General features: G+C 38.6%; 2 protein-coding genes across 5 annotated transcripts; one reads left to right on the top strand and one right to left on the bottom strand.

The window, feature by feature from the left end:
- Positions 1-736: 736 nt before the first annotated feature.
- LOC122090466 (mitogen-activated protein kinase kinase kinase NPK1-like) lies at positions 737-10,249 on the top strand. 2 transcript variants are annotated; one of them, XM_042660064.1, is made up of 17 exons: positions 737-1,202; positions 1,286-1,327; positions 1,667-1,732; positions 1,815-1,925; positions 2,174-2,254; positions 2,379-2,456; positions 2,569-2,651; positions 6,870-6,951; positions 7,068-7,168; positions 7,610-7,649; positions 7,912-7,971; positions 8,081-8,130; positions 8,211-8,436; positions 8,539-8,775; positions 8,890-9,110; positions 9,313-9,380; positions 9,873-10,249. In XM_042660064.1, exons 1-17 carry the CDS (start codon positions 912-914, stop codon positions 9,974-9,976), a joined length of 1,941 nt encoding a protein of 646 aa, XP_042515998.1. In that variant the 5' UTR covers positions 737-911; the 3' UTR covers positions 9,977-10,249. The 2 variants fall into 2 exon arrangements, with proteins under 2 accessions (XP_042515998.1, XP_042515997.1); XM_042660063.1 differs by having other exon boundaries at positions 739-1,202; positions 8,890-9,227.
- Positions 10,250-13,097: 2,848 nt separating this feature from the next.
- Positions 13,098-23,536, bottom strand: LOC122091170 (protein FANTASTIC FOUR 1-like). Of its 3 annotated transcripts, none has more exons than XM_042661018.1 (2): positions 22,051-23,536; positions 13,098-13,134 (listed from the first exon to the last, which is right to left on the bottom strand). In XM_042661018.1, the coding sequence occupies exon 1, from the start codon at positions 23,140-23,142 to the stop codon at positions 22,078-22,080; it is 1,065 nt and encodes a 354-aa protein (XP_042516952.1). In that variant the 5' UTR covers positions 23,143-23,536; the 3' UTR covers positions 13,098-13,134; positions 22,051-22,077. The 3 variants fall into 3 exon arrangements, with proteins under 3 accessions (XP_042516952.1, XP_042516950.1, XP_042516951.1); XM_042661016.1 differs by lacking the exon at positions 13,098-13,134 and adding an exon at positions 21,437-21,462 and having other exon boundaries at positions 22,051-23,535; XM_042661017.1 differs by lacking the exon at positions 13,098-13,134 and adding an exon at positions 21,853-21,883 and having other exon boundaries at positions 22,050-23,536.
- Between the last annotated feature and the right edge of the window lie 790 nt (positions 23,537-24,326).

The raw sequence follows: 24,326 nt of genomic DNA, 5'->3' as shown, positions 1-24,326 counted from the left end.
GCTTAAGCCAGATCAAACATGAGCCCAATTGGAAGCAGTAATAAGGGCAAAGGGTTCTCAAGAGTGGGAAACAACAAAAAAATTAAGTATAGGATCCCCTGGGGGAATGATTTGTCTATAAGAAAATGGTTAAATTCACATTTTGTTTGAATAGAGAGTGTCAATGTGGGTTTCATGGCTCATCATATATAAGAGGTTGTAGGAAGGAATACCTACTCTGGTGTCATGGGGAACCCATAAATTTTTTTGGAGAAAAAAAATCTCTATCTGGAGTAGAGGTGTGAAAAGATCCTGCATCCTACTGTTCAGGCTAAAGATGCTCTCACCTATGCTCTCATTGGCCTACACATGCATCTGGCTTTTCCTGTACCAGCTGGACTTTAGTTTCCTACATCAAGGGTTCGACTTGTATAAACCCTCCTCATCATGATTTTAGACCGACACAGTATCATGCACCAAAATCATGCTACCCATCCAACGGCCCAATAGCAACCCAATTCGGCGGAGGCCCCACTTTTTTTTTTTTCTTCCCACTTTCATGTCACGTGGACTGTAGTTGTAAGTTGTAACTCGTAACTCGTAACTGTTAGTTTTCTACCAAAAAAAACGGAACTTTGTTTCGACCCACCTTTCCTTTAACAGAGAACGGCCCACGTCACCCACCCGTTAACCCGTTTCTTTAATTTTTTTTTTTTTTTTTTTTTGAAAATTGGGGCCCCGGCCTTTTCCCTCCCCTCTATTCCTCTCTCATCAGTTCTCTCCAGTCACCACCACCGACCGAAATGAAACGGAAAGAACCCTAGTTTACTCTTTATTCCTTGCTCCAGTAATCTCTGAACTCACTCTCACAGTCTTCGATTTCTACTTTCTTATGAAAGGCAAGCTCAACTGTACATATTACATAACAATCTATGATGCAAGACTTCGTTGGCTCTGTTCGTCGATCTCTGGTTTTCCGAAGCACAGATAGAGATGAAGGGGGATTTGGAGGTCTGGTTGAGAAGATTGGTACTTGTCTACGGAAATCAAGGGTTGGCTCTCTCTCTAGACCTTTCCCTCCGGCACTGCCTCCCATTGTGAAGGAGAAGGACAATGTGCCTCCGATCAGATGGCGCAAGGGAGAATTGATCGGTTGTGGTGCCTTTGGTCGAGTTTATATGGGGATGAATCTCGATTCCGGAGAGCTTCTTGCTGTGAAGCAGGTGAGTCGATATCCATTTTCATCTGATTTTCCAATTTTCAGTTTCTTCGGGTCTTACCATTTCTATATTACTATTAATTTCAGGTTCTGATCCCGGCCAACTATGCGTCCAAGGAGAAAGCACAGGTGGGGTTTGGATTCTATTGTTGTGTCGTAAAATTTATTCTCCTCCCCCCCCCCCCCCCCCTCTTCTTTTTCCCCCTTCTTTGGATTCTAGATTTTTTGGTGGGGTTGAACAATGGTTTTTGTAGTTCATTCTTTTCTATTTACTTTAAGCAGTATACTGTGTAATATAGACTTGCTTGGATCTGAATTCGAGATTCTTTAATATTTATACCACTCATCTATGTAAATTGAAAATTTATGAAATCTGTTTCTCCTTCCCACCCCCCCACCCCCAATCATTGTGGCTTCACGAGGGTCTGCTGCAGAATTTGATTAAGTTTGTTTGATTTGTCAAAATAGGCTCATATTCGGGAGCTCGAGGAAGAAGTGAAGCTTCTTAAGAATCTCTCTCATCCTAACATAGTTGTGAGTATGATCTTAGTTACTTTAGTGAAAGTGGTGCTCTTTCTCTTGTTCAACTATGATTGCTATCGCTGTCTTTCCTCAGAGATACTTGGGAACTGTTAGAGAGGAGGAAACATTAAATATTCTGTTGGAATTTGTTCCCGGTGGATCTATCTCATCCCTTCTTGGCAAATTTGGGTCTTTTCCTGAACCTGTAAGTCATTACCATTCTTAAAAATGCAAATAGGGTGTTTTATTTTTATATTTTGACGATAGGTAGGCCCCAAGGAGAGTTGAAATAATGACCTCTTCCCCTGAACTTCCAGATTCACCCAAAAAAAAAAAAAAGACCTCATAATTGTGACGCATGGCTCTTGCCAACTGAGCTACCCCTTGGGGTAAATTAGGGTGTTTTATTCTATTGAGTACTGATGTTATTTTCCAATCCTATCTGTTTGACAGGTAATAAGAATGTACACAAAGCAGCTATTATTGGGACTGGAGTATCTTCATAAGAATGGAATTATGCATAGGGATATTAAGGTTTATTTCTTTATTTGGATATTCTGCTATCTGGGAAAGCAAATATATTTTGGCAACTTCTACTTGTTTGTCTTGTTCCTTATACTGCTTTGTTAATATTTTGTTAATCTTCATCTGCTTTCAGGGGGCAAACATCCTTGTAGATAATAAAGGTTGTATCAAGCTTGCTGACTTTGGTGCATCGAAGCAAGTGGTTGAACTTGTATGAACTCTATGTGTCTTTTACTGTCAATTTGGTTTATGGTCAGATCATCAAGAAGCATATGCTTTTCAGGGAAATGACACATGTTAATTGACTCTCATTCATTATCCAGGCTACGATATCGGGTGCTAAGTCAATGAAGGGTACACCATATTGGATGGCTCCTGAAGTCATTCTTCAAACAGGGCATAGCTTGTAAGCACCATACTACTATAAATTTTATAAATTTCTTGTTAGCACGTGAGTCATATTTAAATATGAATATCAAAGGAATGTGAAATCAAAATTATAGGATTAGTGCAATGTGATCTTGTATATGTATTAACTTCTTGCGCTTTTCAAGTCTTCTATCAAGTTTTTGGTTTAGTGGGTGACCCTTGGTGCAACGGTTAAGTTGCGTTGCAACTTGTTGGTTGTGGGTTCGAAACTTGGAAACATCCTCTCCTGTGAAGCAGGGGGTAAGGCTGCGTACATTTGCCTCTCCCAGACCTTGCAGTGGCTGAAGCCTCGTGCATTGGGTTGCTCAATTTTATCAAGTTTTTGGCTTAAGAGCTCAGATCGTCAGTGATTTATCTCAAATGATTGAATGTGGTACTGAGCATAACCATGTGTTTTTTGTTCATTCAACTAGTTGCATTGTGTACGCAATGCACATAGGTGATTGTATTATGGATCACTTTAATTCTTTCAAGGGTGGAATTTAAGATATTCCAAGCAAAGAGTTTGAAAAGGCATCTTTTTGACTTTATCCACTGTGAATTGTCTGGAGGCCACCCCTCCCTTTTCTTTCTGAGGTAGAAAGCTAGTGATGGGGATGAAAGTTGTGTTTGAACCAAGCCTCAGGAATGTTGCAGTCGAGCACATGAAGATTAGCAGAATAAACAGTTCCTTTCAACTAATTATTTGCTATTCTTGTAGATATCTAATGATCTGTGCCAAAAGCAGTCTGATACAAGAGATTTCTATGCCAAAGGCAATCTAATACAAGAGATTGAAATATCAAGTTTTCAAATACATCAACAAGGATAATTTTGCATTCGATTCTCCGTTGGCTTGGCTGTCATTATTTAATTTCTTCTTGTGTATGTCCTTTCATGCCCTTAGTTGGGTTATGTCCTATTCTATATATTGAATGAAGCGGCACAAGGTTGTGACTCCCAAGGCTACAACCATCTCTTGCTCTTCTCCTCTCTTCTCTTTTCCTCTTCTTTTTCCTTTTTTTTTGTTTTATCATTTAAAGTTAGTATGACTCCTCTTATAAGTTATTTCTCCCCTTTTTAGGTCTTGCATAATGAGTCAGAACACTTGGTATGGTTGGTTACCTAATATCACTTGATCAGAATGGCCGAGCCCTCTTGTCTGGTTTCAAAAACATTGTGAAGTACAAGTGGATATCGATGTATAAATTGCATGATGTAAATGTTGAGCCCCATCTAACATTGAGAGGGGGGTTGAATCAATGTATCGAGTCCAGATCCCTCTTCTAACAGTGCACCTCACGTGGCAACCAATTCATCACTGTGGCAGACACACATTTGTATGCACACCCAACCTCTAATTGCAAGCACTTCTAGGTGTGCGTACCCATCCTACAACCCACACATTTCAAAACAATATAGGAAATGGAGAAGTCCATCCACACGCACATGACAAAGATTTACGAGATTCGGCAAGATGCCTACACCCTCGGAGTAGTGCCTGCAAAGGCTTTATATCTACTCAATATTCAACTTTTTCTGCCCCTATAGTAGGAACACTCACTCCCAGGTTTACCTAGCATATAACCGAGAAGACACACTTAGTGCTGATACAAGTAGTAGCATTCACTGCTAGAGAGCACCCACCAGCACCCACTAAACACCTTGTACAATTAATATAAATAAAATGGGCTTATAATAGTTTCCCTAAAGTCATGCTCAGTATGGTATAGGCATTCAACAATATTTACTTGCACCTAATACATTCACATGAATTCAAACAATGATATCAAATATATAACAAGGTTTTGAGGCTTACTATCATTTTGTTTGTGATGATCTGATACTTTAAGATGTATTTGAGACCCTCCACTGGTCACTAGGATCTCCAACTTCTCCTCTGAAGGGGAATTTGATTCTTCAAGTGTCCACTGCCATAAGGAGACCACATCCATTGCTTCTCCTTTTCGATTCTTCTTCAATGCACGAGGGACAACAATAGAACCCTAACTCTCTTTCTTTTTCTTCACTTTTTGGTTTTCTATCGACAAGTATTCATTCCCACACACCTACCATCACCAACTACCATTAATGGAGGTGTGAAGCCTCTCTTGAAGTGAAATTGGCATTCCAAACACAAACAAAGAAAGGGGGGGGAGCTTCTTCTCACTTTTCGGCCAGTTTTACTCACTTTCTTGCTCAATATTTTTGCACAGGGAGGTAGGGCTTGAAAAAACAAAGATTTTGCAATTTGAATGGACCAAAGTGGCCTTCGGACAAGGGAGATATGCCCCTTTAAATTTCGGCCTTTGAAATGGTCCGAAATGGAATCTTTATTGGCGCTGGTACACAGGGACAGGCAGTGAGCCACTAAAGGGGTAACCGCAGAGGTGTTGAGCCTAATTCAAACCCCACCCGTAGTCACTGTGCTTGGGGATGATAGGGAACAACGAGCCCAGCATGAGCCGAGGTTGTGTGCAATGGCGGTCTGAAATTGGCCCATATGGTCTCTAATGACTGCTCCAATTGCTGTTGTCTGCCTCTCTAAGTGTACAGATCCGTCTAAGTTCACTTTGACATAGTCATCAGGAGGAGGATGCCATCTGATGAAGACCATCTCCTTAGTCGATCTCCAATTTACTGACTTGTCCAAGCGCTCGAAAGGAACCAAGCAAGTCGTTGGCGGCATGCTGAACAGCGGCACGACTTACAGCTGTTGGATCGGCAATGCAAAAGGGCGGGACTAAACAATGACCGTTGACAAGAAATTCAAATTTTAAACTTCTGAAAATTGCAAAAAAAGCCCCTGCGCCTTATGGACTATGATTTTTTGGAATAGTCCCGCAGAATTTGCCATATGCCCTTCATATGGATTCGGATCGAGCCGAAACTAATTGCAGTTTGTTCACGACTCGAAGCTCTACAAACTTCCAAAACATCCCACCTGTTGACTTGGCCATAAAAATGACCAAAATGTCCCTGAACTTTCCGTTGGCCGTAACTTCTTTGCCTGATATCGGATAGACACAATTTTGGGTACGTTGGAAAGCATACGCACCACTGCTGCACTCATAGCACTCAACCAACTTCATACACTCCAGACATCGCTGCCATGTCATTGAAGCAACCCTATGCTGTCACGACATCGCTGCCACCTCATCACTGCTAGCCATGTCATCATTGCCATGTGGCCAAGGTTGCCAACAAGGACAACCTGTATAGAACAGTAAATTAGACAGTCAAAGAGTTCAAGAAGGATAACTATATTAATGTCCACATTGTGCCAATATGAGTTCCATGTACAGGAAAATCACCATACATGGTGCATGGTTCTCAACTATGGATCGAATGCTTATTTGGTAGATCTGGAGGAAATGATACACGTGAATCTTATCCTCAAGTTGACTATAATTGTTCTGTACAGGAATATTGTTAAATTTTACTTCAATGTAATTTGAGGTATTTGTGAAATACTCTCCTCACTGGTTATTTGCAATATTTTCAAGCCAACCACCCAACTGTTACAAAAAAGGTAATGAAAATAAGGTGCTTGTGATGGCTAATTTAGAATTGGGAATAGTTGCTGGTGCTTGAGAATAATATTGTACGTTGATAACCGGTCTCAATTTAGAATTTTCTTTGACAAGTTAGATGCCCACAAAACCTCAAATTGGCACTGTTGGGAGTTCAGAGAACCATGGTTGGTAGTTTCATGGATGTTGTCTATTGAATTATGCCCTTAATTCTTGTCTGTATTGTTTAATATTGAGGTGCATTGAAGATGGGCAGTCAAGAGTTTCCCCTAGAAAATGACTTGTCTGCTTTTAGAAATCATAAAATGAAGTAAATGAAGAACCCAATGAAGCTTTGGCCTCTAAGCTGCTCCTTTATCTTATTTGGTTTGGGACTGCTGAATTCCCTCAGGCTGGGGAAAGGCTATCTCATTTGGGGATGCTCCTAGTATCAATACAGAAATTTTCTTGAGATTTTATTTAATATATATATATATATATATTCAGAGCTTTTTTCTGCTATATTATTATTTTTAGTATTATTCATAGTTTCATTTCGTATTCCCTTCCCTTGTTCCATTTTTGCTGTTGCTTGCTGAATGTTTATTGTGCGTCAGTGTTGGTTTTTGGTCTTTCTACTAGTGCTATATTTTTTATTCTTGATGCTTAAAATTTCTGATTTCTGTCCTCATTGAGTTTCCTAGCTCAGCCGATATTTGGAGTGTTGGGTGTACTATTATTGAGATGGCAACTGGAAAGCCTCCTTGGAGCCAGCAATACCAAGAGGTGTGCAATACACTTCTTGTAACTTCTAAGATTTTATTTCATTTGAGAGGATATTTCTGAAAGAATGTACACTGTTTCTCAGTTCGTTTAAGACTAACAACTTATGTTTTCTCTAGGTTGCTGCTCTTTTCCATATTGGTACAACAAAGTCTCATCCACCAATCCCTGAGCACCTTTCTGTTGAGGCAAAAGATTTTCTGTTGAAATGTCTGCAAAAGTATATTTGTGATTTCCCTTCTGTTTTTCCATCCCTTCTTTCATCAGCATTAGTCTAAGGACACATAAGATGGTTTTGAATGTGTTAGTTGTCTAGAATTCAGTTTATACTTGAATATTTTTCTTTCTATATAATTGCTATCTGCTATGTTTTCTGGTTAGGAATTTTAAATTGCAACCGTATGGTTGTATTAATGGCTAGTAGGCACTTGAGTTTGTCTATTGCAGAATTTATTTCAGAATTTGATTTTTATGATTCTTCTGAATATAGAAAAAATTTACAGATACTGTAGTCATCCTAAGATGACTATTTGTCATCTGTAATTTTCTCCTTATATTCTTCATCTAAAAAAGGAGAAAAAGATTTTCATCTAAAGTTGTATCTTGTTGATTTCTTTTTCTCAAAACTTTTTCACTTCCAACTAACTGTATATGGTGGCAGGGAACCAAACCTCAGACCCACTGCATCAGAATTGCTACAGGTAAATTTTATTTTCTTTAATTCAACAGATTAAGCCATTGGAGTCATTTTATTTAACCCCAAACCAAAGCTCTTAAATGTGATTGTAAATCAGCTTGGCCACTGGGTGAGAGTGGTCTATGATCAGCAGCAAGAAAAGGATGGTTGTAGATCCACTTGACAGTGGTCAAGGAAGGCCACATTGTCTTTTTGTGCTTGAAAGTAGAACAATTGATTAAGTGTTTTTTCACAAATTATTAATTTTGTGGTATTCTGAAATGAAGCATCCATTTGTTACTGGAGAATACCTAGATCCTCATCTAATCCGTTGCACTTCAGCTATGGTCAGTATAAACTTCATTGTTTCTTCTCTATCTCTCACTCTTGGTTATATTTATGATTATATTCCTTTCAAATTTTCTGGTGCTGATTCTTATAATTCACCATCATCAGGAAGCTTCTGCAAGCATTTTGCCTTCATCTGGATCAAGTATGAAGAACTCGTAAGTGTTAAAATGGCATAGGTGCTTACTAGCATTTGTTCATTTTCTGCATCATGACTGTGAGGCTGTTGATGCTGCAGATATAGTCCTGCTCTCAGATCTCGGACAACCTGCGGCGGCTTGAAGGATGTTTTTGATATGGGTAGTGTGAGGTGCTCAACTGTATATCCTGAGAAGTTCTCAGGGATTGGACAATGGGGAATGAGAACAAGTGATGAGATGTGTCAGATTGATGATAAAGATGATTTTTTGCTGGATCAATCAGTAAAACTCAATTCCGTCTCTGTAATGGATGATTTCAATAAGGTAATGTACTTTCTTTAAGTTCCTCATAGTTATCTATATATCTTGAGCAGTAACCGGGAACTTCAGTTACTTAGTTTTGATGGTTTTGTTTGTTTGAACTAGAGTTTTAATCCCATTAGTGAGCCGACTGATGATTGGCCATGCAAGTTTGATGAAAGTCCTGGGATAGAAGGCAGAGGAATAGACTTGCACTCAGGTCATCCAGTCAGTGGCATTTCTGGGAGTCCTGGAGCATCTGCCAAGGTTGACAATGATTTTTCATTTCCGTGCGGTCCATCAGTATCTGAGGATGATGATGAAATTATCGAGTCAAAAATAAGAGCATTCCTGGACGAGAAGGTATAACTTATCTAAAATGAACTGTTCATCCTTTTGCATTTTGTTGTTCCGTCATCCACTCTTGACTTCTGCTAAGATGGAACAGAGTTAAGTTTTTTACAACACTGTTGCCAGGCTCTAGATTTAAAGAAGCTGCAAACACCACTTTATGAGGAGTTCTATAACACATTAAATGCTTCTGGGCCTCTGGGTCTTGCCAGGAGCACAAATAATGAAAATGCAACAAACTATTTGAAGTTGCCTCCAAAAAGCAAGTCACCGAGTCGTGCTCCTAGTGGAACGCCATCCTCAGCTGTTGATGCTGCGAATACTGCCAGTCCTGGGAGTTGTAGCAGGTTTGTATCTAACATCGACTCTCATAACAATCGATATCTGCGGGAAATCCCTTCACCTCAACAGAATGAATGGAAAGGGCTTCTTCTTGATAGTCGGCAGGAATCAACCAGTCCAAGGTTTGGTTAAATGGTTTGCATTCTTTACTCTCTATTTTAATTTTTGAGATTTTTATTCCTTCTTAATGTTCTTGTCCTTCTGCAGTTTAAGTTTCTCTGAGAGACAGAGGAAGTGGAAAGAGGAGCTAGACCAAGAACTTGAAAGAAAACGTGGTTAGTGTTCTCTGTATAATCTCAATGACCGTATACCCCGGCATTCTGTGACATTTTGTTTTGGGAATAGGTAAAAAATGCAACAAATCAAACAGCACATATTTCAATTCACCCCTGGTAAACTCTTGACAAATTTGGGAACAGTCCACCTTCAAATGACAACATTAGAAATAAATTTAAAATGTGAATATAATCTGTTATACTGTTGTGGAAGCCCAAGCAAAATGACTATAGATTGAACGTTTGATATGGATAAGATATATTCACGGCTCATGGGTGGATGATGGACTGACTATATTCAGACATCATTTTTCAGAACTATGATTAAAAGATACAGTGATTTACAGGGAAAAATTGTCATGATGTGATTCCCAGAGTATCTACCTGTATTAAAATTTCAGCTCAATCTTAATGTTGGGTTTAGGTCGTTATGAATTGCTTGGTCATCTGCATAGGTCTTCTAATTGTTCTGTTTTGCTGAACTGTTTGTAGAGATGATGCGTCAGGCAGGTGTTGGTGCAAGGACATCATCTCCTAAGGATCCAGTTTTAAATCGGCATAGAGATCGGTTGTGGTTTGCATCCCCAGGCAAATGAATGTATTTACATGTGTATGTACTACTGTTCATTGTTTTCCCATCGAGTATTAATGTATATGTAGCTATATTTTTCTTGAAATGGTCTAATAATACAAAGTGGCCACAAGCTATCTCTACATGCAAGCAAGCAAGGCACCACATACCCATCTTGTTCAGTTTCTTGTGGTTCTGCCTGAAAATCACAGCAGTATCCTTTTATGCTTTTAAGCTTAACTGTATGTCCATGTTATTGCTTAATATGAAACATAATTGAGTTTTTGTTTGGAGAGAATACCATACTTGTCATTGTTGGATATGTAAAGCTGTGTTTAATAACCTAGGTAAGATGGAAGTGACTTGTTTCACTGGAAAAAAAATTGCAAGGTTGGACATGTTTACACAGTATTTCTTGACCTGTCAGTTCTAAGATTTTTAAGTTCATGGTAACGGCACCAGTATCGATTGCCACCGATACTGGTACCAATACCAGTACGGACTGGCTGTATCGGGACAATTCCAGTACAAAAAACATATTTTTTTGCCTTATCAGCTGATGCCACACCAATACCTAAATCCATGGTTAGTAAACCACAGTAAACCCTTCCTTTATTCGGGAGTTGGGGATCGGATGTGAATGTTTGTTAAAACAAAAAAATATTTGGCACTGTCTATATTGCAGTCCTTGATTATGACAAATAGATGCTTTGCATTCACTATAAATCTATGATCATGGGATACACTCATATAAAAAAGAGAAGTTTCTTTGGCCTAGAAGGTGTTCTTGCAGGTACAATTGAAAATGCCAGATGGATTGATGATTTGATATTTGACCGATGGAAAGATGGGGATCATCTTCATAGACTGCGAAAAATTTTGGCGACGGCATTATTTCTACTGTCATTATAAGCATATTCGCAGGCTTCTGAAAATAATAGTGGGAAGGAGGAAATGTAGCCCACCAATTAGAGGATATTCAACAAGGTAATTATTTTATCATCTCAACAAATAGTTTTGAGCAACGGTATAATATATACCGTCTTCAATTTTCCTCAGCAATTGGTTATGTTTTACCGTCCGCTATATAGCATTGCCAAAAATGTAGTTTCTTGTAGTGTAACAGGCCACTTTAATGGGCCTAAAATATGATAAAAGGAATTTATTAGTTGGTTTAGTTAAGAGTTATATTTCTTTATAGGGAGAGGGATTGCTATGGCGCCAAAGTGTAGTCTCCCGCTTTTAAGTCTTTTGCAACATGGCACAAGAACTACAAAGAAGATACCCAAGGGGAAAGGAAGAAGGGAAAGGGGAAAAGCAAAAGAAAAATACAGCACATGAAGGAGGGAAAGTCCCAAAGGAAGGGGCCACAACCAAGAAAGAAACGAGGAGGCTCTAGGCCCCTAAGCACGAGCTATAAGCCTGTTTCTATTGGTATCAGGGACAAATGGCAAGGTAGACATAGCTTACCTTGAATCTCAAAAACTAAAGGAATCCAAAATATGCTAATTGCAAAACATGGTAGATGTAGGCACAAAATGCAAGCTTAGTGACACAGTCACAACAAAACTTCTTGCTTAAAAAGGACTTGACCTAAATCCATTCTTGATTGAAGATTTTAATTAATCTTGGGCTAGGCCAACAGATACGAGTGATTAATTCTCATTTAAAGAGCTGGAGAAGGGGCAATCAAAGAAGAGGTGACCCACTGATTCAGAACTACTCTAGCACCAGACAAAGAGTAGGAAGTAGAGATCAATCAAGCAAGAAGTATATCGTGAGTAGGCAAGGTAAGAGAGAGGGCATGCCAAGTGATAAAGTTTGGCTGAGGAAGATGACTGCGAAACCAAACCACATAATACCAGGTAGGAGTGTAGATCCCAAGCCCACACCGATTCGACCAATTAGGCCCAACCATTTAAAGATCGGTTTGGCTTGCATCGATTATTAAATGTGTGGGGCTTAGACCCGGCCTATTTATAAACAGGTCGGTGTAAGGGGTAAGCCCAATGGGCGGCTGACCTATTTACAAGCTTGACTCGGCTCGACACGTTTAGCCCGATCGTTTATATGTAAATTTTGATTTTTTTTTTTTTTTTATCAATTATTGAATGCAATTGTTGTTGATTTAATAAAATATATTAAAGTATCTTAAATCTAAGACAATTTAAGACCGTTTAAAGCTTTATTGGTACATTATCCCGTTCAAGGCCCGATTATAGCCTGATTAGGAGAAGCCTGGTTAAAGCCCGGAACCTGACCAAACTTGACTCATTCCTTAAATAGGTAGGTCAAGGGTATAGGCCCGACCTATTGACACCCATAATACCAGGGGACGTTAGGATAATAGGAACGTATAAGGTCCAATGCCAATGCAGAGAACACACTTGAGGAGGAAGCAACCCATTGAACCAAGTCACAACTCCCATGAGGCCTCCTCATGGCTACAACAATGTGAGGGGCAAGCCAAACAATCCAGACCAATCTTTTATTTATTTTTAGGGCAAGAGAACCCTGTTTGCTTGCGCTACCATTATACCAGCACAAAAGCCAATGAGAGCCTACATGAAACTATCTTGATAGAGGGCAATGTTGTCTTTTTATACCCACTTGTATCTAGACATAGACATAGAAACACGCAAGAGAGCAGAGTTTTTTCTCCTTTTTTTTGTGAGGGGCTACAGTCTCATACAATTTTTATTTTTTCTAAGAGCTGAAAGTCAGACTTAATCATAGTAGAGAGTTCTGGTCCTGTTCAATCCCGGGTTTTGTATTAAATCCGTACCTATATATAACATCAAGCATGGCCAACAAATTGGGTCAAGAGAAAAGATGATCATAGTAGAGGCAGCCGACAGATCTAGAAAAGATTGGGGGAGGAAGGTGGGGGGAACATGGAAATGCTGTACGTGGTCACTTGGGTGTGTACTAGATTACTAGTTATAACCCCACGAGACTTCCAACTGTTCCCTGGTGGAATTGCACGATAGAACAACCTCTCCCCAGTCTAGATTTTTCTACCAAACTATCATTAAATTCCTTTTAAAAGTTCGTTTTTTGTGTCAGGCTATGCAGTGAGAAGGGTAAAAATCTTAACCAGTATTGAAAAAAGGACCTGAAATATAAGAAAAATGAGATTTAGCTACAGAGAGAGAGAGAGAGAGAGAGAGAGAGAGAGAGAGACTCTCTGTTAATGCATAATAGGAAATCTTTGTGGACAGAAGGTAACGGTTAAGTCTATCTTCCCTTTTTACTGTAAGTAGAGATGAAAACTGGAAAGAGAGCCTCACTGATGTGAAAGGGTTGGATTCTAAGAGATCAACATGGTGAAGAAGAAAGATGCAAAGTCTTATTGGTCCCCAATTCATAATTTCATATCCAACTACTCCCAAGATTCTGCTACTCTCTCTCTCTCTCATGTAGGCATTGAAGGTCATAAAGACAACAAACATGGCTGTGATGCATGGATGAAAGGAAATTGGAAGGTTGGGAATGGCCCAGGAGGGAGATGCTTAACGTTTAAGAAAAATTTAAAAAGAAAAAAAAAAGTATCAGGAAAGAATATCTTTCACAAGTTGGGGAAGATGGACGGTTAGGATTCTTTAATCTAATAATAAGTGCAATATATGGGTCCATATGTAAAGATAGAAAGGAGAAGGAAAGAAGAACAAAATGGGTTCTTTTCTTTTTTGAAGAAAGTTTCATCACAAGAAAGAACCACTACTTCTCTAATAATAATAATCCATTAATATATATGAATAATTGCAAGGGGACAAGAAACCAAACTCATTGATTGGATTTCCTAAATCCTCCTTGTTGTAGGGGAAATGGGTCCCTCCTTGATCTTACTCCTGATTCTCTGCAGGGCCAATCAAGGTCTGTGGAAGATGCTTTTCTCTCTCATCACCTGGTCAAGCCTGCAGTGGCAATCCCTGCGAATCATGGAGAGGATTTGTGCTTCTGCCCTTCACTTAACACCCACCCACTTTTAACATTTTAGCCGATGTTGATGACTTTCTATATGTTCCTTTTCTGAGAAAATATTGCCACTCATTGGACCATGCATGCATGTTTTCTTATCAATGAGTCCATATATCCTGTCTCTCTCTTATATAACCTTTTGAAAAATCTTCCTTTGATATAATCATAGTCTTTAGATCTTTTCACAATGTGGTGACCTCACACATAAGATCTATTGTTTATGGAATATCAGATCACGAGTTAGTGGTGCATTAAATGTTTTGATCCGATCGTCGTTAAATATTTTATTGGTGGTGGAATCCCATGTAAAGAGGCTAACTCCTCTCTCCACATGGGGAGTTGATCTGAACTCTGCATGCGTATATCAATCATGTACATTTCTCCGACTAATATAAGTGGACAACCTTTTTCATTTGGAAACAATTCTCTCTCTCTCACTCTCTCTGTACTTTTACATTCATTATTTTGCTTATAAGGTACCAAAGGAGAAAAGGTTCCACACTTCCATGTCCTTTACAACCACCACAAAGAAATGGAATTTGAGAGATAAGCACATAAGACTCTCGTGGCCATGGTTGAATTCCACTGAATGGGTCCTTTTTAGTGGCTTACAATCCTTATCCCGTAGACCCAACTCAATAAATTTCAATGATTCTGTCGTTCGTTGAATAATAAATAAATTAATTTGTTCATTTCTTAACTAATCATAGATACCATAAACCTCGCATGAAGAGATTCACCACCAGAATCCATCTGAAATGCACGGAAAGAATAGAGAAGGGGATTGGGTTGGATGACATGGATGGCTTGGATGGCTTGGCAAACAGAGATTGATGGTTCACTCAAGTATAGGGTCCATAGCTTACATTTGGAGAGTAGAGGCAGTTGACCACTCTAGAGAGAGAAAGACCACAAGAATTTCTTGTGTAGGCCAGGTATAAGGTATGGAGTTGAGGTTCTCCTTTAACACCTTGACATTTTTTTTTTTTTGTTTTGGGTGCAGTTGTGTTCTGTTGGTGGTCTTACCTCAGGTGTGGGAGCTTGTCCTCCACCAATATACATGTGTGACTCCACATATAGGATTCCTCCTGATCCCCTATCTACGATTCTGTTAATATAGCTAGGTGGGTAGGGTTGGAGGGGGGGGGAGAGAGAGAGAGGTGGTCCATTTTATGTTTTTAAAGTAACAAACAAAGTATTATCCAGGTCTGTTACACAAGAAGAGAGGTCAAAATTGTGCTTACACCTTTGTAGGGGCTGCTGTCATTTAGTGTCTTAGGTTGGGTGGACAAGGTGGTGGGGCCAGATTATCATCAGAGAGAAGTGATGGGTGAGTTTTGGATGACAAAGATGGATTTTATGTTTGGAAACTTTAGTTATACTTAAAGCATAAAAAGATAATTTTTCGAATGGGGTTGATGCTTGAAATTTTTTGTAGACCCCAACAAACTTCTTTTTCTTTTCTTTCCTGTTCTCACCCTCTCTTTCCCACTCTTTATGTGAACTTTGACTTTTCTTTCCTACCCTTTACGTAAACCTTTACTGTTCTACAGTCTTTATATTTTCCTATACCCAATTAAATCACCTTCTCTATTATTAGTACCATGAACCTTTGTTGTCTTCCTGAAATTTTGGGAATGACTAATTAAGCCTACAAATAGGAACAATTATATTATTTCCTTTCAGATACCCTCCTTGCTTGTTTTGATGAGCAGGCTTAGCACTAGGAAGTAGGAAATAACACCCATACTTCCTTCTCTCTCTCTCTCTCTCTCTCATCATGAGAGGATCTCACCTCTCACTAACTTTATTGTTTTGAGGTTCTGATGAAGCATAAAATATGATTTAAGGCTCTTTTCTCTCTCTCAATGGCAACAAAACATTTGCAAGCAACACATGTCCACAAGCCCTAGTTCCTATGAAGCTGATCAGCAAATAAATATCATGAAAGACATGTAAAGACATGTTTGGCACTGTACAGCATGGGTTGGAAAAATGGGTTGATGGTGAATCATGGATTGAGAATGTAAACTGAGCCACTTTTTCAGAGCAGCCCATCTTGCTTTTAGATTTCATTACTTTCTCCTTATTGTGAATTGGTGAAATATTAATACTACTAATCAAGCCAAACCAAGCCATTCATGAAAATCAGGAAGATCCCAAGAAATGATTAATTCTAGATATGTATATAATTATGTTGCTAATAAGAACCTCATTTGGATCATGTGACCCATATGCTTCACATGATAGAGCTATTAAAAGATATAATATCAGCTTTCTTTGTTATACTAGTTCTTAACCAACCACATACATGCATTTGAGCTCCTTTAGTTCATTTCATATATAGGACATGGAAAGAAAAGAGGAAAATGAAAAGAAGCAAGGGCTTCATGAGTCATGATCATTCATGGTTCATGAAAGGGTCCATATATGGATAAGAAATGTGCAATAACCTTATAAATCTGCTTGATCAGGTTCACAAACTTTTTGAACAAGCATGTGTCTGTTGAACCTCATTCAGTTGATGAGGTGACCCATTACCCTAGATGGTCTAGGACTCTAGATGTATAATGGGTCTCCTCCGTGATTGAGAAAAATAGTTTCGACTTAATACAATAGGGTGAAAGTTATATTCACTATTCAAGGAGTCCAATCAAAACGTCAAATCACCATTGATGAAGAGAGATTCTCTTCATCATGGGTGAACGAAAAGCGTAATTCATAAAATTGTGCACTAATCAATTGGGAATAGGATGGAGCACTTATGAATATACAACATTGCATCAAAGGAGTGAAGGTAAGATGAAAAGGAAGAGGAGACAGGAGAGACAAGGTGATTGCCCTAAATCTTTTTGGTTTCATTTGTAAGATCATATGGTCGGAGAAGGTAATCATTTGGAGAGTTATGGGGTTGTGGATTTTCCAAACCATGTGAAATTATGATTTATACCTTATGATGAGAATTAATGTGGAAGTATGGACCAACCCAACAAGCCTCTATGTAAAGTCTATTCTGAATGAAAAGCTATGACACTAACCCATGATTGTTTTACCCTAAAAAAAAAAAAAATTCATGAGTGAATAAAATTCCCATCCTTCTATTTATCCAAGAATGAGAAGTCTATTTAATTTGTAAAAGGTAGTTTAGAGGCCATTGTTTGGCTAGGTGAAATGAACAAACATGAAGTAAAATCCACAAAGTTTTTCATTTCACTTTCAAGCAAACACCATTTTAAAACTCTAAATTTCTATTCTTTTCTAGTTTTCAAATGAAAAAGATCTCCACTGATCGTGTGGGGATGTTTTTCCATGCCCTCTCACATCCCGACCAAGCCAGCTCCACATTGATAGTCTTTCCTTCTCCTTGACCATATGGACACCATGTTTATGAAACATTCGTGTTGTGATTAGTGTAGTATGGGAGATTCCTCTCACATTGGTCGCAAGGGAAACTCTCTTACCTCATTTTTTTTTTTTTGCCAATAAAATACTTAAATGGTTATTTAACTTGACTTCCTTGAATTTTCTGACCAAAAGGAGACATAAAATAAAAGGCTTAAAAGTAAGTGAAAGAGAAGGAAAGGGGAATAATGAAAATAACTGTTAGCTTTCTTGTGGAAGATTGCATATCTGGAAGCTTAGAATGATAATCCTCCCATGGGTTATGCTGCCACAACTCTTCCAACTATTTTCTTTCTTTCCTTTTTCTTAATGTTGCCTAGGTATAATTGACAAATTCTATACAACACTGGCAATTTGGCAGACCATAGAGATTTCTTCGGGCAATAATCATAGTAAAAAAAATCTATTTTACACTAGAATTTATTCCGAAAAAAAAAAAATCAATGTGATAAATGAATTGTGACAATTTGGTAAATAAATTTGTGTTTAATGTAATTTTTTAATGTTTAGGATGGAAAATAGAATGTAGCTCTTAATTTTGGAGATATGGTTTGGAATTTTATTTATTTATTAGCTAAAAAAATGAAAGAAACACTGAAAAATGAACAAAATAAATTATCAAATCATCTACTTACATGGTAGAGATTTATAGCCTAAGGAAGGCTTCTTTTTGTCTTTGTATATTGCTTGCATATTAAGGAAAAAAGGGTGACAGATGCAAAAGTCATTTCAGTGCTTGTCTACATACTCAAATTATGTGGATAAGTTTCTTTCTTTATCCATGTAAATTTCAGTCCAATCAGATATATCCACATATAAGAAAAAAAATTCAAATAAATTGATTGAAAACTTAATATTCTTCTGGCAATTTGAGCCTTTAACAAAGTAAATAAAAGAAATCTAATATATAGAGGTGGATCATCAAATTTGACATGTGAAGAAATTCTTTGTCTATTCCATAGTCAAAACTTTTAAACCATCCCTCTGCATGAAAAAATCAGGCATCAATTTAATTGTTCTATCTAGAAAAACATATTTTATAGTGGCAATATTTTGAGGTCTATTTTTAAGATCCTTTACTAGCAATAATAATTTAGTTTTTATTACTAATTTTCTGATAGTATTTTTGTAACACGTCAAATTTGATGATCCATCTGAATTATATACTTAAAAAAAAAAAAAAAAAATCTCCAATGAAACTATCAACCACTTTTCAAAGTTAAGTTCAGGCAGTACCAACCAAAGAATTTTTTTATTTTTTATTAGGGATATATGGCTATGAAATCACTCTCAGATCTTTGATTTAGGACATATTGATCTCTGAATGGACTGAAACTTTGATCTTATACAGAGAAGGCAGGTGATTTGCAGGACTACTTGCCCATACAAGTCCAAACCTTTATACCCTAAAAGAATGCATGGATGTCCAAACTCCACGATCATGCAATGCTATCCTCTTTTAAGTATGAAATCTAGGGAGTTATATGTTGGCCCCTACATCCAAGGACCTTTCTTTTTAAGGGACAAGGGTAGCCCACTTACCCTTTCCTTCTCAAGTCTCTGTCCTTCACCACCACCTGCACTTTTAATACCATACCAAATAGTCCCAACAACATTCCCAACATAGTTCTTCCTCTTATTAATGCTGCGAAAATTTAAGTAAGCTCTCAAGTAAAAGAAAAAAAAAAAAAGATGTGTATTCGATGCACGAGATTCTCGCATGTGCGAGGTCTGGGGAACGAGAATTACACAGTCTTACCTTAGGATATCGAAAGGTAATGTGATTTGAAAATCTAGAAAGTAAATCCAATATTTGAAAGTGTGGAGCATGGTTAGGTGGCCGTACAATTGGTCTCTTTATTAGAAGAACTCCGCTTGGATGCAGAGCTGAATTATGTCGAAAAAAGACAGTTACCCATTCAATTCTCGAACTCCACTATTGTCTGCTACATTTAAACGGGCCAGAGGTTGAATCATATGACTATTGGTCAATGTCAATATCGATATTAATACTAATAAAAATCAACTATATCAGGTCCTACGAGGCCAATTCGAGATCAAAAAACTACTTTTTGATATATTAAAATAAAAAAAAAAAAAAAAAAAAAAAACCCTCATTTTTAGCAGATAGATACAAGTGATCTGTATCAGTATCTTTATTAGATAATGGATCAAGTTCACGTACGAGAACATTCTCATACGTCTGGTCCGTGAATTTGAAATCTATTAAATGAAGAAAGAAAAAATGAATTCCAAATCCACGGATCAGGGACATACGAGAATGTTCCTCATACATGAACCTCATCCTCTCTCTCTTTATCAGGTTATAAATGTCAGTATGGAAGAGGTGCATGCAATGGGCAAGCGATCCGTAATGGTATTAGGTGATCCGATACTGACATTCAAAGAAGCAGCCACAATGTTGAGTGACAATATAGAATGGATCCCTAATCCTCAAGCGATGATCTATACAATCGAAGCAGTCATCTCCAATTGGGCCCAGCTGACAAATTACCACTTTCACGAGAGTGAACAGTGCCAAGTCCAAGTCTGAGTCCTTGTCATCTTCTTCCCCCATTTTTTCTATTTCTTTTTCTCCTATATGCTGATATGGAATCGTAACAAAAACCATTTGAAATAGCCCAATATAATCAAGACAATACTAATATGCATCAATCTATCCAGCCAATATATACAATAATGTATACAATAATGACACCTATTACTTAGAACCCTAGTGCATGTGGAGTGATGAAGGAAAGGAGAATTTGAGATTGCAGCAGGTTCTTGTAAGAGAATCATGGGAGAATCATTCTCATATGATCCTGATCCAAAAAAAAAAAAAAGTCTTGTGATGGATTCTATATATGTGGATGGTTCTTGTACGAGAACCTGATCCACATTCGGAGATTTTTTTTTTTTTGGGGTCGGAGCAGCGGCGGGGGGGGGAGGGGGGGTGTGGTTGTGAATTGCAAAAGATATGCATGGTTGGGTGAAAATATGAATAGAAGGAAGGGAGAAGGAAAGTGTGTAAAGTGGAAGTGTGTCTAAATTGGTGAAGCAAGTGTTGTCTGAGAGATCTTTAGGATTGTTGGTTACATGTTCAGAGGAGGAAATCTTAGCACATGCATGCCTACTGCGATCAGCTGATCAGTGACTACACAGTCCACGTTGCACTCTTTACCACTCATCCACTCTCCATCCTCAAACAAACAACTCATCACATGTACACAGAGAACGTACCCCCATCGTACAACCCAACTTGCATCCCTTTTGTCCTCCCTAACAGTGGCTTCAGTACCCCCCAGAAACACTCTCTCTCTCTCTCTCTCTCTCTCTCTCTCTATACCATTCAAAAAGGTTGGACTAAAGTGGGGTTGTGTGTTCCAAACAGATAAATGAAAAAGGGGTACCCCCACGTAAGGTCACCTTTCTTTGATTATTACTGTTCTTGTTTGTATGAGAGATGGAGACTTGGGGCTATGTAATTGGTTAGATGTTGAGTTTTTGGAAGAATTAAAATGAAAAAAATGAAAATAGGTTATTTTCTCCTAAGTTGGCAGAATTTGTTAGAAGTAAATCAAGAATTTACAAGGCAAGAATTGAGATTAATGGTAGGCAGAATAATAAAGTAAGACAGAAGAAAAAAAGGGGTGGTTAGGGTTGTTTTAGATTACATCCTTCAAGATAGGGTAGCCCATGAAAGAGGTGATGAAAGTCCTTTCAGTTTAGAGGGTAGTGCTTAATTTCCTTTGTTTCTTGTTAAAATGAAAATGGATTCTTTTCTCCTAAGTTGGCAGAATTTGTTAGAAGTAAATCAAGAATTTACAAGGCAAGAATTGAGATTAATGTTAGGTTATGTAGAATAAAGTAAGACAAAGAAGAAAAAAAGGAGGTGGTTAGGGTTGCTTTAGATTACATACTTCAAGATAGGGTAGCCCATGAAAGAGGTGATGAAAGTCCTTTCAGTTTAGAAGGTAGTCTTAATTTCCTTTGTGTTCTTTCTATTTGCCCTGTCTCAATGCTTAACATTCCTTTCAGTTTAGAGGGTAGTGCTTAATTTCTTTTGTTTCTTTCTATTTGCCCTGTCTCAATGCTTAACGAGAGAGAGAGAGAGAGAGAGAGAGACCTTTCAGTTTGTGGTTAGTGCTTAATTTCCTTTGTTTCTTTCTATTTGCCTTGTCTTAATGCTTATTTAACAACTGTCTAGTGCAGTTAGTGCAGCTATGGTGCACAAAAGCCTCGCTCACCAAAAGGTCTCGAGTCCAAGACTCTTGACTGTTACCTTTTTCTCCTTACCTATCAAAAGAAATTTTTAATTTTTCTCTCTCTCTCTCTCTCTCTGGGGGTAGTCTTTGTGTTCATGCTAATAAAAGCAGCTTCCTCTTCATATTTGCAATTTACAGAGGAGCTTTTTTTTTCGGGTGGAAGAGGTTTTGAAGGTGTGAATTTGTAATGAGATGCTGAACCACAAATACAAATAAAACCAAAAGATCCAATTCATGACAGACAGATTGATACTAGTAGAAAGAGAGAGAGAGAGAGAGAGGGGGGGAAAATGGACAATGCTCATCAACCATAATAACTACCATTAACAGTTCTGGCTATTACTATCAACAACACCTACCCTGAGGTAGGGTTGGGAAAATTCCAAATATACTAAAAAATTGATTAAAAATTAGAGACAAAATCCATGACCTTTTAGGGAAAGGTGAAGAGAGAGAGAGAGAGTTTATTTTTTAATTAAGAGGTAGCCACCCAACAAGGCTCCTGAATCAAAAGCAATTTGTTCCTACGCCCACTACCTTCGTTGCACCTCCTCCTTCCCCTTTCATAATTCCCTATTTCCACTTCTCCCCCAACATTTCCACTATTCCCATTTGTCCCCTCACCCCTGAATTTCACTTCCTCCTGCTCCTCCTCTTCCTTTCTCTCTCTCCCATCATCTTCTTCTCCTTCTTCTTCCTCCTCTTCTTCTTCTTCTTCTTCTTCTTCTTCATCATCATCATCATCATCATCACTGTCTACTTCTTCTTCTACTTCTTCTGCAGCTGCTGTGGTTAGGGAGTCAAATACAGGGTCAAAGCTTTGAGTATAATCCTTGGTTAAGTGAAGCCTGAGGCGCCCATCTCCTCTTTCAGCTTGAAAATAAGAGTTGGAACAAGGAACTCTGACTGCTTTCATCACTAACCTCCCTCCTTCACGGTGGGTCTTGATCTGAACCTGACTAGACCCGCTTATCGTCGTTAAAGGTGGTGGAAATTCCCGAGAATTCACCTTTGAAAGCTGTGGCAGAGACGATTTTGATCGTTCTTTCACTCTGTCATAGTTCGATGAGTTAATAATAATTTCTTCTTCGCTGATATCAGAACCCGTTTCCGACCCCAAATTCTCCGTACACATCTCCAAGCTTTTCTCGCTAAGCTGCGAAGAGGTACGCTTCACAAGAGGATGGATATAGAGCTTCTCCTTCTCGTCCTTCTCTTTTGCTGCTACTGCTGGTTTGGGATCCTGAGAGGTATTGACAAGAGCTTGGATGCAGCTCCATCCACCCATGTCACTGCCATTGGAGCAGAATTGGTTCTTTTTGTTCTTATCTCTATCAAAATCGCTGCAGTTGTTGTTGCTTTCTAGTTCCTCGTTGTTGCTGTTCTTCTCTTGCTGGAATTTCTCAGAATCAGAATCAAAGATGCGAGCTTTCCGAGCACAACTGAGTGATCGGGCGCAGTAAGGTCTAGTTGCACTTACTTTGGGCCAGGGCTCGAGAAATGAAATTGACTGCAAACCTTGGCACACCACGGACGACATCACTACAATGGCAGTTGCTCCGGAAGAAAAAAAATGTAATCTTTATAGATTGATCAGAAAATAACAGAGGAAGCAGAGCAAAAAATACAGACTAGTTTTTTGGGTTCTGGATTAGAATGCAAAAGAATTGTGTGTCCACAGAGATTGATGGTTGAGAAGGAAGATGAATTTGAGGTTTTAAAACAAACCCATCTGGAGATTTTGGTGGAAATGCAGAGAGAAGAGGAGAAAAGACTGAAGAAACTGTAAAGGGAAGAGAAGTGGAGAAGTGGAGAAGTGGAGAAGTGCAGAAGGGAGAGGGAGAAGTGGGAAACATGAGAGATAAGTGAGAGGTGGATGTGTGTATTTGTAGTGCCCAAGCCAAAAGTGAGCAAGTGGGGACTAGGGAGTGAGGAGACTATGCACTCATAAGAAGGAAGAGAGAGAGAGAGCTTTTCTTTTCCCCCACAATTACATGAATTCTACAAACTCTGCCACACATTTGAAAAGTCTATACCATATAGCAGTGCTGTCTTATGGGTCTGCTTCTGGTTACAGTTGGATTGGAATAAAGTATACATAAATTCCATATTCTTTATTCCAATCCAACTGTAATGGAGGAGATCCCATATGGAGAGCTCTCACTATATCATTACTAAGAGAGAAAAAAAAAAGTTCAACGAGAGAAGGGAAAGAAGGTAGATGTTCTCATCAGTTGGTTCTTGTGGATTTGTGCTGGTAGCTGATTTACCATCCCATTACTCAAGTGAGAAAGTGGGGCTTTTGTTGAGGACTTTTGTGTGTGTGTGTGTGTGTGTGAGAGAGAGAGAGAGAGAGAGAGAGGTTCAGCTTTAATCCAAAACAAAATTGAGGAGAGAAACAACAAAAGTTTGCATTGGTTCTATTGGGTTTGCATTGGTTGGACAGAAAATGGGTTTCAATAATATTCTATTCTATTTCTCATGTGGGAAAAGTGGGACTTTTGTTAGGGGTGCAACAGGCTGGGTTGGGCTTGGTTTCTAAAACCCTACCCCAACCCTGAGTCCCTTTAATTGGGCCCAAACCTACCCTGACAAAACTTCAACCCTGACCCTACCTTTTAGGGTTTAACCCAATCCTTACCCGTCTGATTGGTCCTGATTTTTCATGGTCAGGCTGGCCCTCAGGGCCAAAATTTTTGGATTGGTACTAGTTCGGAATCAAGG

Source organism: Macadamia integrifolia, chromosome 10 (assembly GCF_013358625.1).
Source record: "Macadamia integrifolia cultivar HAES 741 chromosome 10, SCU_Mint_v3, whole genome shotgun sequence".
Taxonomy (NCBI): domain Eukaryota; kingdom Viridiplantae; phylum Streptophyta; class Magnoliopsida; order Proteales; family Proteaceae; genus Macadamia; species Macadamia integrifolia.
This window is presented reverse-complemented; position numbering and strand designations above follow the sequence as displayed.

Coding starts and splice junctions, on each gene's coding strand:
- LOC122090466 (XM_042660063.1), top strand. CDS start 912: ATGATGCAAGACTTCGTTGGCTCTGTTCGTCGATCTCTGGTTTTCCGA. Junction 1,926..2,173: donor TTGGGTCTTTTCCTGAACCT/GTAAGTCATTAC, acceptor TCTGTTTGACAG/GTAATAAGAATGTACACAAA. Junction 9,228..9,312: donor CAGGAATCAACCAGTCCAAG/GTTTGGTTAAAT, acceptor GTCCTTCTGCAG/TTTAAGTTTCTCTGAGAGAC.
- LOC122091170 (XM_042661018.1), bottom strand. CDS start 23,142: ATGTCGTCCGTGGTGTGCCAAGGTTTGCAGTCAATTTCATTTCTCGAG.